Below are 13,581 nucleotides of genomic sequence, written 5' to 3'. Positions count from 1 at the left end.
CTAGATTGGCCCACAGTCTTTCTTGTTTCTTTAGATCCTTTTTTCTTTCTACAGTCTCAACAGCTATGAACAGAGTAACTAAGTAAAGACAAAGGTTTCCATTAAAGTTTTTTAAATGTAATTTTATTTCATTTCGGAAGCTTAGTTACTTCTGTATACCCAGGGGTGGTAACTACTGTTCATTTTCCACTAGACGTTCTCCTCTTCTCCGCTGCAGCCTCCTGTGCATTCACAAAATCATCTCCAGAGACTTGGAGAGCCGTCTGAAACAGATTTTGGGGGCACATGGAGGGAAGGAAGAGGTAGCCCTGCTGTGCAAGTGGAGTTCTGTTTGTGGATTACTGGATACAACCCAGGATATCCCCCAACTATGTAGAATCCACAACCTTATTTGCACAGGGAGAGGGGATAATTGTTGAACACCATGTAGCCAAGAATCTTGACATCCTGGATCTTACTACATTACTGAGGGTGCAACAGCAGCAGCTTCCTGGATGCAAACAGGACACCATTATTATTATTATTATTATTATTATTATTATTATTATTCCCAGTGCTATTTTTCTAGAAAAAGAGGTGCTAGAACTCACCACGAACACCTCTCTTGTTCTCTTAAAATGGCAATGGCACCCACCTGAGAGATGCTGGAACTGAGTTCCAGCTAAAAACACACACACCCTAATTATACCACAGCAGGGAAGAAGAGATCTTTTGCAGAAGACGCAACTGTATCTTCTGCAGCAACAAGCCTGTTAAAGAAACCAAATGGTTGCCTGACTCTAAGTTGGGATGGATCTAGACACAGGTTAAAAACGCTATAAATAAGTCAGGAATTAAATCATAACAACAACAAGAAGCCTCTGTAAAAATCCATTAAAAATCCTTTTTGCTCTCTGGTGCCATCTGGTGTTGCATGTTTATAATGCATTCAAAACATATTACTGTATTGTGACAAATGTACAGTGGGTAGCCCTTGTTTTCACTATCACTGGTTTTTCCTTTGCACTATTTTTGAAGACATAGGTTGTGCATTTCAGATTGTAAAGCATGATTATCTTTTAAAGTTGTTATATCAGAATCTTTTGAAGATGCTTGGCTCAGTCTTATAGAAGGCTAATTTACTACAAGACTTCCATTTTGGTCTATCTGGTTGACAGGTATGGTGTACCCATTCCAGAATCTAGATCAGGCACGTCCAACAGGTATATCGTGTGTTACCGGTAGATCACTGGAAATCTGTGGTAGATCACTGGTAGATCACTGGCTACCCCCAAAGAAGCTCAACAAGTTTGGCTCCCCTAAAAAAAGCTCAACATCTTTGCCTTGCACCCCCCAAAAACGTGGCTTTTCCCCTCCCTAAAAGAGGGTAGATCACTGCCAGTTTTTAACTTTGTGAATAGATCGCAGTCTGTTGGGAGTTGGCCACCCCTGATCTAGATAAACCCTGGTGAGCGTTAAGTAACACATTCATGCAGTTCAGGATAGGAGAATGTGCAGCTCTCGGACTAAAGATAGCCACGCAATATTGCAGATAGCAGCCAGTAGGGGCAGAACAGAGAGCAGATAAAGGTACACACTGGAAAATTAGGGCAAAGAGGACAGTATGGTCCTGAAGAGTACTGACAGCAGTTCAAGAGCAAAAAGTTTAATGGCAGAATGGTTCACTGCCAGGCATTTATATACAGGCCCTGGGCAATCATGAGACCAAGATGGGAGAAGTCAGATTTTAAGAAATGCCCGAAGAGATGGGAAAGAATAGGGAAATCAAACTGCAATGTTTCGCAAGCCTGTTGTGGCTGCAATACTAGGCATAAACACTCACTGAACACAGTGGCACTTAGATGTGAGGAAACCTGCATGGGATTGCATTACAGGTAGTTGAGCAACTGCGGCTTCTTCCCACACCCCAAATGGCCAAGGACTGGATTCTCTAGATTCTTAGGTGTAATGTACCTACGAGATCCTGCCAACATCTCCTGACCTAAAGCTGCCGAAGGGATCAATAGCCATGGTTCCTATAAATCCTCTTTTTGGGTAGAATAATGTTCTCTATAGGAAATGGCTTCATCCTTCGTTTGTGAAGAGGCAGTAGTATTCCAACAAAAAGTTATGTGTGTTAAGTAAGTAAATAGGAGCATGGCCATTGCCTGGATTCGGCACCATATGACCCAGATTTATTTATATATATAAAAATATACGTATTGGGAGTGTGGATTAAAATGTGCAAGTTGCTAGGTGCTGAGAAATAAATAATGCTGCCCTTTCCACTTTCTCTGCCCCAGCCAGAGAAAACCTTGTGTCTGTCTGATGGACAAGGGTAGAAATGAGGTACAGTTTACCCTCTGTATTTTACCTATGGTGGAGAAGATGCAGGAATTCCATAGAAGTCAGTTCGATTGGGATGTTGCAGAAACTTTTTTTTTTATATTTACATAAAATAAGACCTTAGTTACATGAGCTTGTGTGTGTGGTGTGTGTTGCTGTGCTCTGTTCAGGGAGGTGAGGAGGAAGAACATGGTACTAATTCCTAAGTGGTCATTCTGTCTTCTTCTTCTTCTTTGGCGATCACTCATAGCCGAGTAAGATTGTCCTCCATAAACACGGTTTTAACAATGAGTCTGTAAGTGACTGTGGAGGCCAATTCTGGACCCACACGTCCTTCCACAGTGGGGACATTGGTTTACAGGTGGGAGTTGATCACGGTGTGGATTTGCCAAGCGTGCCTTTCTCTTAGCACGTTTCTCCCTTGCGTCCTGAGTTCGAGTGTCTTCAAAGCCCATGACACCTTTGGTAAAGACTGTTCTCCAACTGGAGCGCTCACAGTGTTTCCCAATTGTTGGTGTTTATACTACATTTTTTAACATTTCCCTTGAGACCATAGCTGTCAACCTTCCCTTTTTTTGCGGGAAATTCCCTTATTTCAGCGCAGTTTCCCGCTGCTATCCTGGATTGTTAGATATCCTGTAGACTGTCTCAGGGACAGGTGAGGTTGCTGATCCCTTATTTTCAAATCTGAAAGTTGACAGCTATGCTTGAGACAGTCTTTAAGCTACTTTTGTTGACCACCAGCATTACACTTTCCATTTTTAAGTTCGGAATAGAGGAGTTGCTTTGGAAGACGATCATCAGGCACCCGAACAACATGACCAGTCCAACGAAATTGATGTTGAAGAGTCATTGAAGAGTCATTGCTTCAGCACTGGTGACCTTTGCTTCTTCCAGTACACGGGCATTAGTTCGCCTGTCTTCCCAAGTGACGGTCCCTACCGACGCGCCGCCTTTTTCCACTAACTTGAGGCCGACTGAGGCTGCCGGGGAGGGAGCGGCCATTGGTCACGGGCGGCGCTGGGCGGGACCTGCAGAGCTGAGCGGGGCTCGCCATTGGGCCGCGCGCGGATGGCTCCGAGGATCCGCCTGCGACTCTCTGGCGCCGCCTCCGCCGCGCCGACCCTCTGGCGCTCCCCGCGAGAGACGAAAAAAGTTTCCGGCGGCCTCAGTGGCTGGAGCGGAGTTGGAAGGGGGAAAAAAAGAAAAAAGCGCAAGATGGCGGAAAATTTAAAAGGTGAGAGGGAAAACGGGCGAGAGCGAGCGAGACTGGAGGAGACGCGCCTTCGGGCTGGGCGCGTGAGGCGGCGCCGGCGGCGATGGAGAGAACCGCGCGGGCAGAAGCGGCGCTCGGCAGCCGGGCGTTCGGTGGCGGAGGTGGGGGGCGAGGGGGCGGCGCGAGGGCGGGAGCCCCCGGCACACCCCCCACCCCTCTGAGGCGGCCGCGGGCGGCCGTTACCGGGGCCGGGAGAGCGCGCGAGAGGCGGCGTAAGCGGCTGGGGGGCCGTAGGGCGGCCGCCTCGCGCTGAGGGCGGGAAAGGAGGAGGAAGGAGGCGGCGGCGGAGGCGCGCGTGGGGAGAGGAAGAACGGGAGCCGTGAGGGGAATGTGGGGGCGGGGGTCTCGCTTGCTGAGAGGCAGAAGCGCCCCTCTCCCCGCCCCCCCCCCAGGACCAAAACGCCGGCCTGCCCTTCCGACTCCTCTTTCTTGGGCAAAGGAGCTTTGCCCCCGTTGTGGTCGTCCGTCCCCCCGTCATTTGTTTCTGCCAGCCGCCCTCCCCCTATATGTGGGTGTCTCTGTGGGTGTCGGTGTCCCGCTCCCCGCCTTGTGTTTTCGCCATGTGCTTCCTTCCTTCTGCCGCCCCTGAAAAACTCTTGCCGCCTTCAACGCCTTTAGACATTTAGGCTTAGGTTTCATTTAGGCCTCTCGGTTTTGGGGTAAGAAATGGCACAAGGTTGGGCTCCTGACGAAAGGCTGCCTTGCTTTCGGACCCTTGGCCTGTCAGACACCCGAGAGAGACAGCCAGCTCAGCCACTTGTACGAACTTTGTGTGCGGAAGTCGGGAGATTGGCAGCAGGTGGAGACGGGGAAGCAGCTGTGAAACCCCTGGGCTAAGAGTGACCGGCCCTGTTTCGGGGGGACATTACCCTGGGCGTGCAGTTTTGAAGCCCCCCCTTCAAATCCCGATACCTTCCTGTCATGGAGCAGGAGGAGGCAGTGAGCTTGATACCTGGTGGAGAAACTTCAGAGAGTTTACATGGGCCAGAAGCCAGAGAAAAGGCATTGGTTATTCTAGTTTTCTTAATATTTGCAGCAATGATTGTATTTATATACTCCCACTTTTTGGTGGAAAAGTAAAAACCCACTTTGATTAAAACGCTCACAAGAACTTTAGTTCCCTAAGTAGGTCTTCCTCATAAATTTAAGATGACAGTACAATTCTGATTTGGCAATCCCTGTAACCTATTTATGTAAAACTGTACATGTGTTCTTAGTGCAGTGCACTCTTGCATTTTTTTTAAGTTGTTCAGAATAGTGAGTGGGGGAATCTCTCATCATAATGAGAGATTACTGAAAGAAATGATTTTCATGGCGCTTCCGCTTCAGTATGCTTATGTTAATCTTGCCTTCAGAGTACAGTAGGGAAGGGGGGTAATTGTTTTGCTGTTTTGTTTTAGTTTTTTACATGTTTTTATCCTGTGAACCATTCTAAGATCGTATGATGCGCAGTATATAAATCTAATAAATAAATGGATTTTATGGCAAGTTTATGATAACCTCCACCTACCAATTAGCTCTTCAAAATGCAACTGTGATTGTCCTTGCAATCTATTTTTGTTGCACCATATTTTATAGTCTGTCTGATGCCAAAGGTTTAAGGCTGATGACAGTGCGCTAATCACAAGACTCCGGATCTTTGACCCATTTGGTGTTCACCTTGCATCTAGTGCTATCAGCTTTATAGGCTTGAAAAGAACAAGGATCCTGCAGGTGAAAGGCAAGCTGTTTGAACAAACTAGTTTCCTAGAGACTTTACAAAGCATCTTAATTTCTGTTCACTTAGGATTTTGTTGATCAAAGCCCCAGAATGGGGAATTTATACTCAAATGCCCCCAAGAAAATCCACCGAAATGATTGTGTGAATATACAAAGATGCCTTATGAATTCAACCACTGGTTACCCTAACTTAGTGTTATCTGTATATAGATTGACAGTAGCTCTTCAGGGTCTCACACAGAGAACTTGTTCAGCTGTACCTGGGAATGCCAGGCAAGGACTGAATACGGAATCTTCTGCATGTAAAGCTGGTGCTGTGCCATTGAGCTATGGTGCCTTCCAGGAGTTTGTTAACATATTTTGAACAGAAGGGAGAATTGCTTATTTATGTTAAAGATAGTAAAGATAAAGGGACCCCTGACCATTAGGTCCAGTCGTGGCCGACTCTGGGGTTGCGGCGCTCATCTCGCTTTATTGGCCGAGGGGGCCGGCGTACAGCTTCCAGGTCATGTGGCCAGCATGACTAAGCCGCTTCTGGCGAACCAGAGCAGCGCACGGAAACGCCATTTAAAGATACCTTGGGTCTAATAAGAAGAGAGAAACAATGAGGACTTGAGGGAAGGGCTGTAGTTTAATGGTAGAGCATCTGTTTTGCATGAAAAAGGTTCTCTGACTTTACTACCTTCTTGAACTCTTCCATCAGCTAGACACTGCATGGGAAAGTGGGTTGAAAACTCTCATTTGCATGTTTTAAAACCTATTCACCTTGGCTTGATTCTCCTTTCAGAGTCAGTGTGGTGTAATGGCTAAAGTGTCAGAGTAGGACTCTGGGAGACCAGGGTTTGAATCCTCACTTGGCCCTGAAGTTCACTTGGTGACCCTGGGCCAGTCACTGTCTGTCAGCCTAACCTACTTCACAGGGTTGTAGGGATTAAATGAGGAGGTGGAGGAGAATCAGGTATGCCACTGTTCATTAGAAAAAAATAATTCCCCCACCCCCAGTGTGTCAAGTTTATTAATAGATTGTAAGTTTGAAGGCAAGGGCTGTGTTATTTCTAATTTCTGTACAGCACCTAGCAATTTTGGTGCTTTATAAATTATAATAATAATGACAGCAAATGGACCATCAACAAATAGAAGCTGGAGACCAGAAGAAGGTTTTTAACTCTTAGAACAGTGAAGTGTTTTAGTAATTTTCCTAGAAAAGCTGTATGTTTAGTCCTCTGTGTAAAATAGGGAAGTAATCCTACTCTGTGGGACCTGAACTGGTTAGAAATGCTGCCAAACAGAAAAATGTTTTGCTTGGGACATAACATTTGACATAGTTTTATGTAAGTATGTTGCTTAGCTATCTAAGGATAAGCAACTAGGATACAGGTCTGTTCAGGGGTTGTTAGAAGATAGGGATGAGAGCAAGAATTATGACAGAGCTATCACAAAAATGTATGAGGCCTTGCAGCACAAATCTTGTGCTACATTGCCACGTTTTGCTGTGGGTTGGTATTCAGGGCATTTAGTTGAATTAAATACATTGAGTAGTCACATGATGTGATAACTTTCGACCTGTTTTAAGATTCATCACTATATGCAAATAGGTTTGCAAAAGAACAAGCAAACCTCAGATGTGAAAGTGAAACACAGGCAAGGAATTATGGTTGGGATGTGGTATGTTTAGTACTGGAATGGGAACAGAGGTGGGAAATTAAATCTGTACCTTCTAGGATGCATTGCACAAATTTTAGAGTTCTTGCCCTCTGTGGCAGTAAACATCAGAAATGTGTGTAAGACTTAACATTCTGAGATTTCCCTTTTCCTTATGATCCTAAAAACAATGATAGAGCTAGCCAGAAAAGTATATTACCACTTTTTGTTAAAGGAAAATATACAGTTATTCTAATGTATATCTGCCTTATCTCCCATAGCCTGCACTGTTTGTTGCAAATCAACCTGGTCCCACCTCCAGGATCTCTGCCGTTTGCAGAAAGTTTGCTGCCCTGGTTTGGGTATTACCCGAAAAAACCTCTGTGATTTTGAAGTAGAATATCTCTGTGACTACAAGAAAGCTCGGGTGAGTTACTTGGGCCCTCTTGCAACTTTAGCAACACCTTTTATTCAACCTTGCCTCTGTTTTCCCTAGCTCTCAGTTAAGTGTTTGTACATTGAGATTTGGTGTTAGTTGGCACTCCTTCACCCCTCTTTCTGCTCTTTATACTTTTAGCCAGGCATTACTGATCCAGATAATCTCCCTTTCCTTTGATTGGTGGCCCATAGTTTACAGGACTGAAGCTGTTAAGAGAGAATGTTGCAGAGTTGCTTAATTTTGCATGAGATACCTGGGTTTTGTCCTTTACTCTGGGTTTTAGTAGGTTAGAGGAGAAGGGGTTATTGGGAGAGATTATTTTCTGGGGTTTGTTTTCAGTTCTGGGAAGAGAATTGTCATGTTTTAAGCTGACACTGTGCATGGTTACCTTTTACTCAGGATGAGGAATACTACCTGGTGAAGTGGCGGGGCTACCCTGAGTCACAGAACACTTGGGAGCCCAGAAAGAACCTGCGCTGTATCAGTATACTCAAACAGTTCCACCGGGACCTAGAGCAGGCATTGATTCGACGAGGAAGCAAGCTCAGAAAGAATACACGCTTGCTTGACCAAGGCATCTCCAACTACCTAGTGCAGAAGGCCAAACAGCGGCGGGCTTTGCAGCATTGGGAATATGAACTCAATGCCAAGCGCAACCACAAGGGATGCATTGTGGTAGAGAATGAGGTGGACTTGGAAGGGCCTCCCCGGGACTTTGTCTACATTAATGAGTACAAGGTTGGGGAGGGCATCACTCTCAACCAGGTGGCTGTGGGTTGTGAGTGCTTGGACTGTTTTTCAGAAGCAGCAGGAGGTTGTTGTCCTGGTGCTTCACACCATAAATTTGCGTATAATGAGTTTGGCCAAGTGAAGATCAAGGCTGGCATGCCCATCTATGAGTGCAATTCTCGCTGCAGCTGTGGGATTGACTGCTCTAACCGTGTGGTGCAGAAAGGCATTCGTTACGATCTTTGCATTTTCCGGACAGATAATGGACGTGGCTGGGGTGTGCGCACACTGGAGAAGATCCGCAAGAACAGCTTTGTCATGGAGTATGTAGGAGAGGTAGGATGAGCAGGCATGGACCAGAAGTTTAGTTGTGATCCAGGGTACAGGAGGAAAGAAAAATTGAAGCTGGGTTGGCCTGTTCCATTCTATAACATGTGAAGCAGTAACACCATGTTTGTACGTGACATGCTCCAGCAGTGAGCTTCAGGTAGAAATATTTACCGTATTTTTCGCCCTATAGGACACACCGGCCCATAGGACGCACCTAATTTTTTTTTGGGGGGGGGGGAATAAAGAAAACATTTTTTATCCCCCCCCGCCGCGGGGGAAGCCCAAGCTTTTAAAAACGCACCTACCGTAGTTTTTAGAGGAGAAAAGGGTATCTTCCTGAAGCGCGGGGCGCTCTGCTTCAGCGCGCCCTGTACTCTGGGCAGCAGGCTGCTATCCGCAGCCTAGGGAGCCCTGCGGGAACTCCCGCGGGCTCCCCAAGCTTGCTGATAGCTTCCTGAAGCCTGGAGAGCGAGAGGGGTCAGTGCGCACCCACTCCTCTCGCTCTCCAAGCTTCAGCGAAAGCCTGCATTCGTCCCCTAGGACGCACACAGATTTCCCCTTCATTTTTGGAGGGGAAAAAGTGCGTCCTATAGGGCGAAAAATATGGTACTTCAGACTCATCAAAAAGGCAGAGATATTTAGGTTTCAATCATAACCACTTACCTAGGAGTAAACCCTATTAAACTCAGTCAGATTTACTAGTGTCTAATAATAATAATAATAAATCAGTTAATACATTAAAAACAATACACATAAAACATAACAGTATATTGGGAATAAACAACAAACATTTCATTTTATCAAAATATAATCCATATCACTTGTTGCTAACACCAAACAAAAAACCCTGAAACTATAAAGAATGGAAATATCTCTTACTTCTCTCTTTCTTTCTCTTTCTGCTCTGGTATCACTTATTTTAACTGCCTGTAATGTTTTCTGATTTTCTGAAATGCTCCAGTCAGTCAGAAGCAACTCTTCACCAAAATTCTAAAAGGGCTAGGTATTATGCATATTTACACACGACAAGGATAGGAACTTGAAATATTCCAGTCAAACTGGGCATTATTAAATAGATGGCTATACTGCATGGGCTCCAGTCTAAGATGGAGGGGTTATATTTGCACTTACTTTCCAAAGTGATAAAATTTATCTTTATATGGTCAGTTGACAAGATTTGCTTTGATCAGGGAACAGGGGGATATCAGTTACATTACAAGGATAGTGAGGCTCTTTGTGACTGATCCATCTGAGGCATGGGTAGGCAACCTAAGGCCCGGGGCCTGGATCTGGCCCAATTGCCTTCTAAATCCGGCCTGCGGACGGTTTGGGAATCAGCGTGTTTTTACATGAGTAGAACGTGTCCTTTTATTTAAAATGCATCTCTGGGTTGTTTGTGGGGCATAGGAATTCATTCATTCCCCCCCCCTCAAAATATAGTCTGGCCCACCACAAGGTCTGAGGGACAGTGGACCAGCCCCCTGATGAAAAAGTTTGCTGACCCCTGAATTCTGAGGGGTTCTCAAACATGAAAGTTGTGGAGTTTAAATGCAGTAGGCCCAAAACTTACACAGGAGTTACATTCCTGAGGTCCGCTCACAAAAGGCAACATTGCATGAAATCAGGAAGATCCCTGGAATAAGCCCCCCTCCCACGTATGATGATCTCTACATTACTGGGCTCTGGAAGGCTGTGGGTGGTTTCTGTAGGTCTTGCTAATTCAAGTGGGACAAGTAGATGGACAAATTCAGGAAGAAAGGAACATTTACTGTATAGATATTGTGGTTGACACTCAAACTTGAACATTCATCTGATGTAACCAGTAAATTTTCTTAAAATCTTAGTTGTGTCCCTGCCAGCCCTGCCCTTGTCATAAACTGTACAGTGGTACCTCGGGTTACATACGCTTCAGGTTACAGACTCTGCTAACCCAGAAATAGTACCTCGGGTTAAGAACTTTGCTTCAGGATGAGAACAGAAATCGTGCTCTGGTGGCACAGCGGCAGCAGGAGGCCCCATTAGCTTAAGTGGTGCTTCAGGTTAAGAACAGTTTCAGGTTAAGAACAGACCTCCAGAACAAATTAAGTACTTAACCCGAGGTACCACTGTATCTCATTTTAAAGTGAGAGATCTTTTATACAATTTAAATAGTTTTGGGGAATAGTGCCAAAAGCTAAGAACATCAACATTATTTTGCTCAGTAAATCATCCTATGACATATTGACACCACAGATTTAGTGATTCATCAACCAGGGGACTATGGGCTTGTGAATATTGGGTTTGTGAATATGCATGTGTGTATATCATTGCAATTACATATAAGTCCCCTCAAGGTCTATTTGATCAAACTGGGAAATAGATTCTGCCCAGTGTTTATTTATAAAATTTCTGATATTGTGTGACCAGACTTCTATGGTCTTCTCTTCTCTGCCCTGCATGCCCTCAAATATGCTCCAGAGGACTGAGGAACTCTCAGGAGCAGATTTTGAGGACTGTGAGGCCAGTGGGAGCCTTGTTGCATGAGTGGAAGTCTATTCTACTTGCACACAAACAGCACTGAATGCAGCTGAATAGCAAGAAGGCCGTAATTGTATGATTCCTACCTGATACTCTTAAACATGTGGGTAGTAGAACCTGTAGAATGAGTTTTGCTGCAGAAGTGAGGCATTTTGGAGCCACCTCCTGGATACCTGTGTCACAGAGAGGCTTAGATGGGTGAAGTTACCATAAAGGATGGTCAAGATTTTAGGTCCTTACTGAAATAATTAGGCAGTCAACTTTCAGTACTGTAATCTTGAACATCAAAGATTCATGGAAGAAAAACATTTTGGCAAATTAATGTACCATGAGGGGAATGACTTTAGAAGGTTTTCTATCCATGATCGTATCTTCTCTGAGAATTTAGAACTTTGATTTAAACTCATAACCAAAAGCATGTGTAGAAGCATGTGTAGAAAGGTTACCCAGCATAGAGATAGCAGAAATTAGGGAACAAATGAGATCTGGATGAATATTTTCAATAGATTACTAAGAAAGATGCAGTAGCCCCATTTTTGCAGTGCTTACTGTTTTTTGCATCTCTCCCAGATAATCACATCAGAGGAGGCTGAACGACGGGGTCAGATCTATGATCGACAGGGTGCCACATACCTCTTTGACCTTGATTACGTAGAAGATGTATACACAGTGGATGCCGCATACTATGGCAACATTTCACATTTTGTCAACCACAGTGTGAGTGGGGTAGATCACAGTGGGGAGGGAGCCATATCTTTAACATAACTTTTAATGTAGAGCTTGTCTTACTTCCCTCTTACTCCTGTTTTCTGCTTCCAGTGTAACCCTAACCTACAGGTTTACAATGTCTTCATTGAAAATTTGGATGAGCGGCTGCCACGCATTGCCTTCTTTGCTACTCGACCTATTCGTGTTGGTGAGGAACTCACCTTTGACTACAACATGCAAGGTAAGAAGGGGAGTGCTTGAGAAATTTAGGTGGGCATTGAGACCTGTTCATTTTGGGAGGCAGGGATTAAGAATGAAGATCATGCTTTGAACCATTAAAAAATTCTGGTTAGATTTCCTCGAATTTCAAGTAAAGCATAGCAACAGTATTCTAAGATAATTCTGCTATCTTTTCTTTTTAATAGTGTGATAGGTAGGAGCTTAAAGGAACAGGGAACTTTTATGAGTTCAATCTTTTGGCCAGTATGTAGCCTTGTTGTGGATAGGGTGCATTCGCTAGATAAAATTCAATGACAGGTCTGCTATGATGGAAGATATTCTGGTTCCAGTGCTGATTTCCCACCTTCCCTATCTCTCCCACAGTGGACCCAGTAAATGCAGAAAGCACAAGGATGGACTCTAATTTTGGCCTAGTTGGAGGCCTGGCTGGCTCTCCAAAGAAGCGGATGCGCATTGAGTGTAAATGTGGCACAGAGTCTTGCCGGAAATACCTCTTCTAGTTCCTTGCCAGTTTTGCTTTACAGTTGTCTGGATAGACTTGGACTAGAATTCAATACAGAAGTGGCAGTTGCTGAAAGTTTGAAGGCAGAGGGTAAGAGTCAGGAACTTACCTGCTTAAAACAAAAAACACCCAGTACTTTGAATTGCAGAGAGAGCAATAACTGACATTTCTTATGCTACCCAGCCATGACTGGCTGCTTCTTACTGCCAGACTGAAATATTCTTACAGCAGCTGAGAGATTATTCAGCAGGCAGGAGATTGGTTCGACTTGTCAAACTTGCTGTTGATGTACTGGTTGGAAAAACACAGCATAGTATCTCATAAGTCTCTGGATGTCTTATTAGAACCTGTTATAGCTTTTTACTATTTTGAAGGCTTGATTGTGAGTGCAACGTGGCAGAGAACACTTGATGAGTTTCTTATCTTCAGTGTGGTTTTCTAAGGGATACAAGTCTTGGTTTTACAGCAGAACTGCTTTCTAGCCACATTTATGAGTAAGTGGTAAAACACAAGCCATTTAAAAAATGGATTTATCTGCACAAAGACTCTGTATTACCTCAGTGTGCCGTATGACTGTTCCCCACCTTTCCACATCCATAGAACTTGCTTTGATTGAGGATGGGAGAGGCCCATGTAATTTGTACTTGAAGTCGCACTTAATAACCATCATAAAGCCCTATGCAAAGTGAAAAGCCACAATGTTGCCTCTTGTAACTAATGCATTTGTTTTGAAGAGAATATGTTTTTAAATATATATATATATATATATATTGGAAATGGGTTGGGGCAAAGAATCTAGCTTCTGGAAACCACTGGAAGCTGTGATGAAGCTTTTTAATTATGACTGACGAAATGAATTAGATGGTTGGGTTCCTTATTTTGCTTGTGGCATATCATCTTGTATTTCTTTCTTTGAAGCAAAAACTCAGAGAACTTCAGTGTGTGGGGCAAGTGGGAACTAGAAACCAGTGTTAGCCTAACATATTCCAGAAAGTCATTCCAGTTCTTCAGCTCATTCACTTGTTTTGTGCTACCTGCATCAGCCCTAAAGAACTACAAAAGGGGGTATACACTAAGGTTTGGAATACAGAACTGAGGCTTTACTAATTTCAGGTAATTTTATTTAGCATCCATTTTCCATGTACCCGTCATTCA

The 13,581-nt window shown here is 44.3% G+C and overlaps 1 protein-coding gene across 1 annotated transcript; it reads left to right on the top strand.

Moving 5' to 3' along the window:
• Positions 1-3,454: 3,454 nt before the first annotated feature.
• SUV39H1 (SUV39H1 histone lysine methyltransferase) lies at positions 3,455-13,303 on the top strand. Its single transcript, XM_053371217.1, has 6 exons — positions 3,455-3,562; positions 7,243-7,388; positions 7,800-8,465; positions 11,547-11,693; positions 11,796-11,925; positions 12,288-13,303. Exons 1-6 carry the CDS (start codon positions 3,544-3,546, stop codon positions 12,422-12,424), a joined length of 1,245 nt encoding a protein of 414 aa, XP_053227192.1. The 5' UTR covers positions 3,455-3,543; the 3' UTR covers positions 12,425-13,303.
• Positions 13,304-13,581: the final 278 nt, after the last annotated feature.

The sequence above is a fragment of the Podarcis raffonei genome, chromosome 17 (assembly GCF_027172205.1).
Source record: "Podarcis raffonei isolate rPodRaf1 chromosome 17, rPodRaf1.pri, whole genome shotgun sequence".
In the NCBI taxonomy this organism is placed as follows: Eukaryota; Metazoa; Chordata; class Lepidosauria; order Squamata; family Lacertidae; genus Podarcis; species Podarcis raffonei.
The sequence above is the reverse complement of the archived record's forward strand: the minus strand, read 5'-3'. Positions and strand labels throughout refer to the sequence as shown.

Excerpts from the sequence above, each read along its gene's own strand:
- SUV39H1 (XM_053371217.1), top strand. Across the intron at positions 8,466-11,546 it reads TCATGGAGTATGTAGGAGAG|ATAATCACATCAGAGGAGGC; the intron begins GTAGGATGAGCA and ends CATCTCTCCCAG. Across the intron at positions 11,926-12,287 it reads CTTTGACTACAACATGCAAG|TGGACCCAGTAAATGCAGAA; the intron begins GTAAGAAGGGGA and ends TCTCTCCCACAG.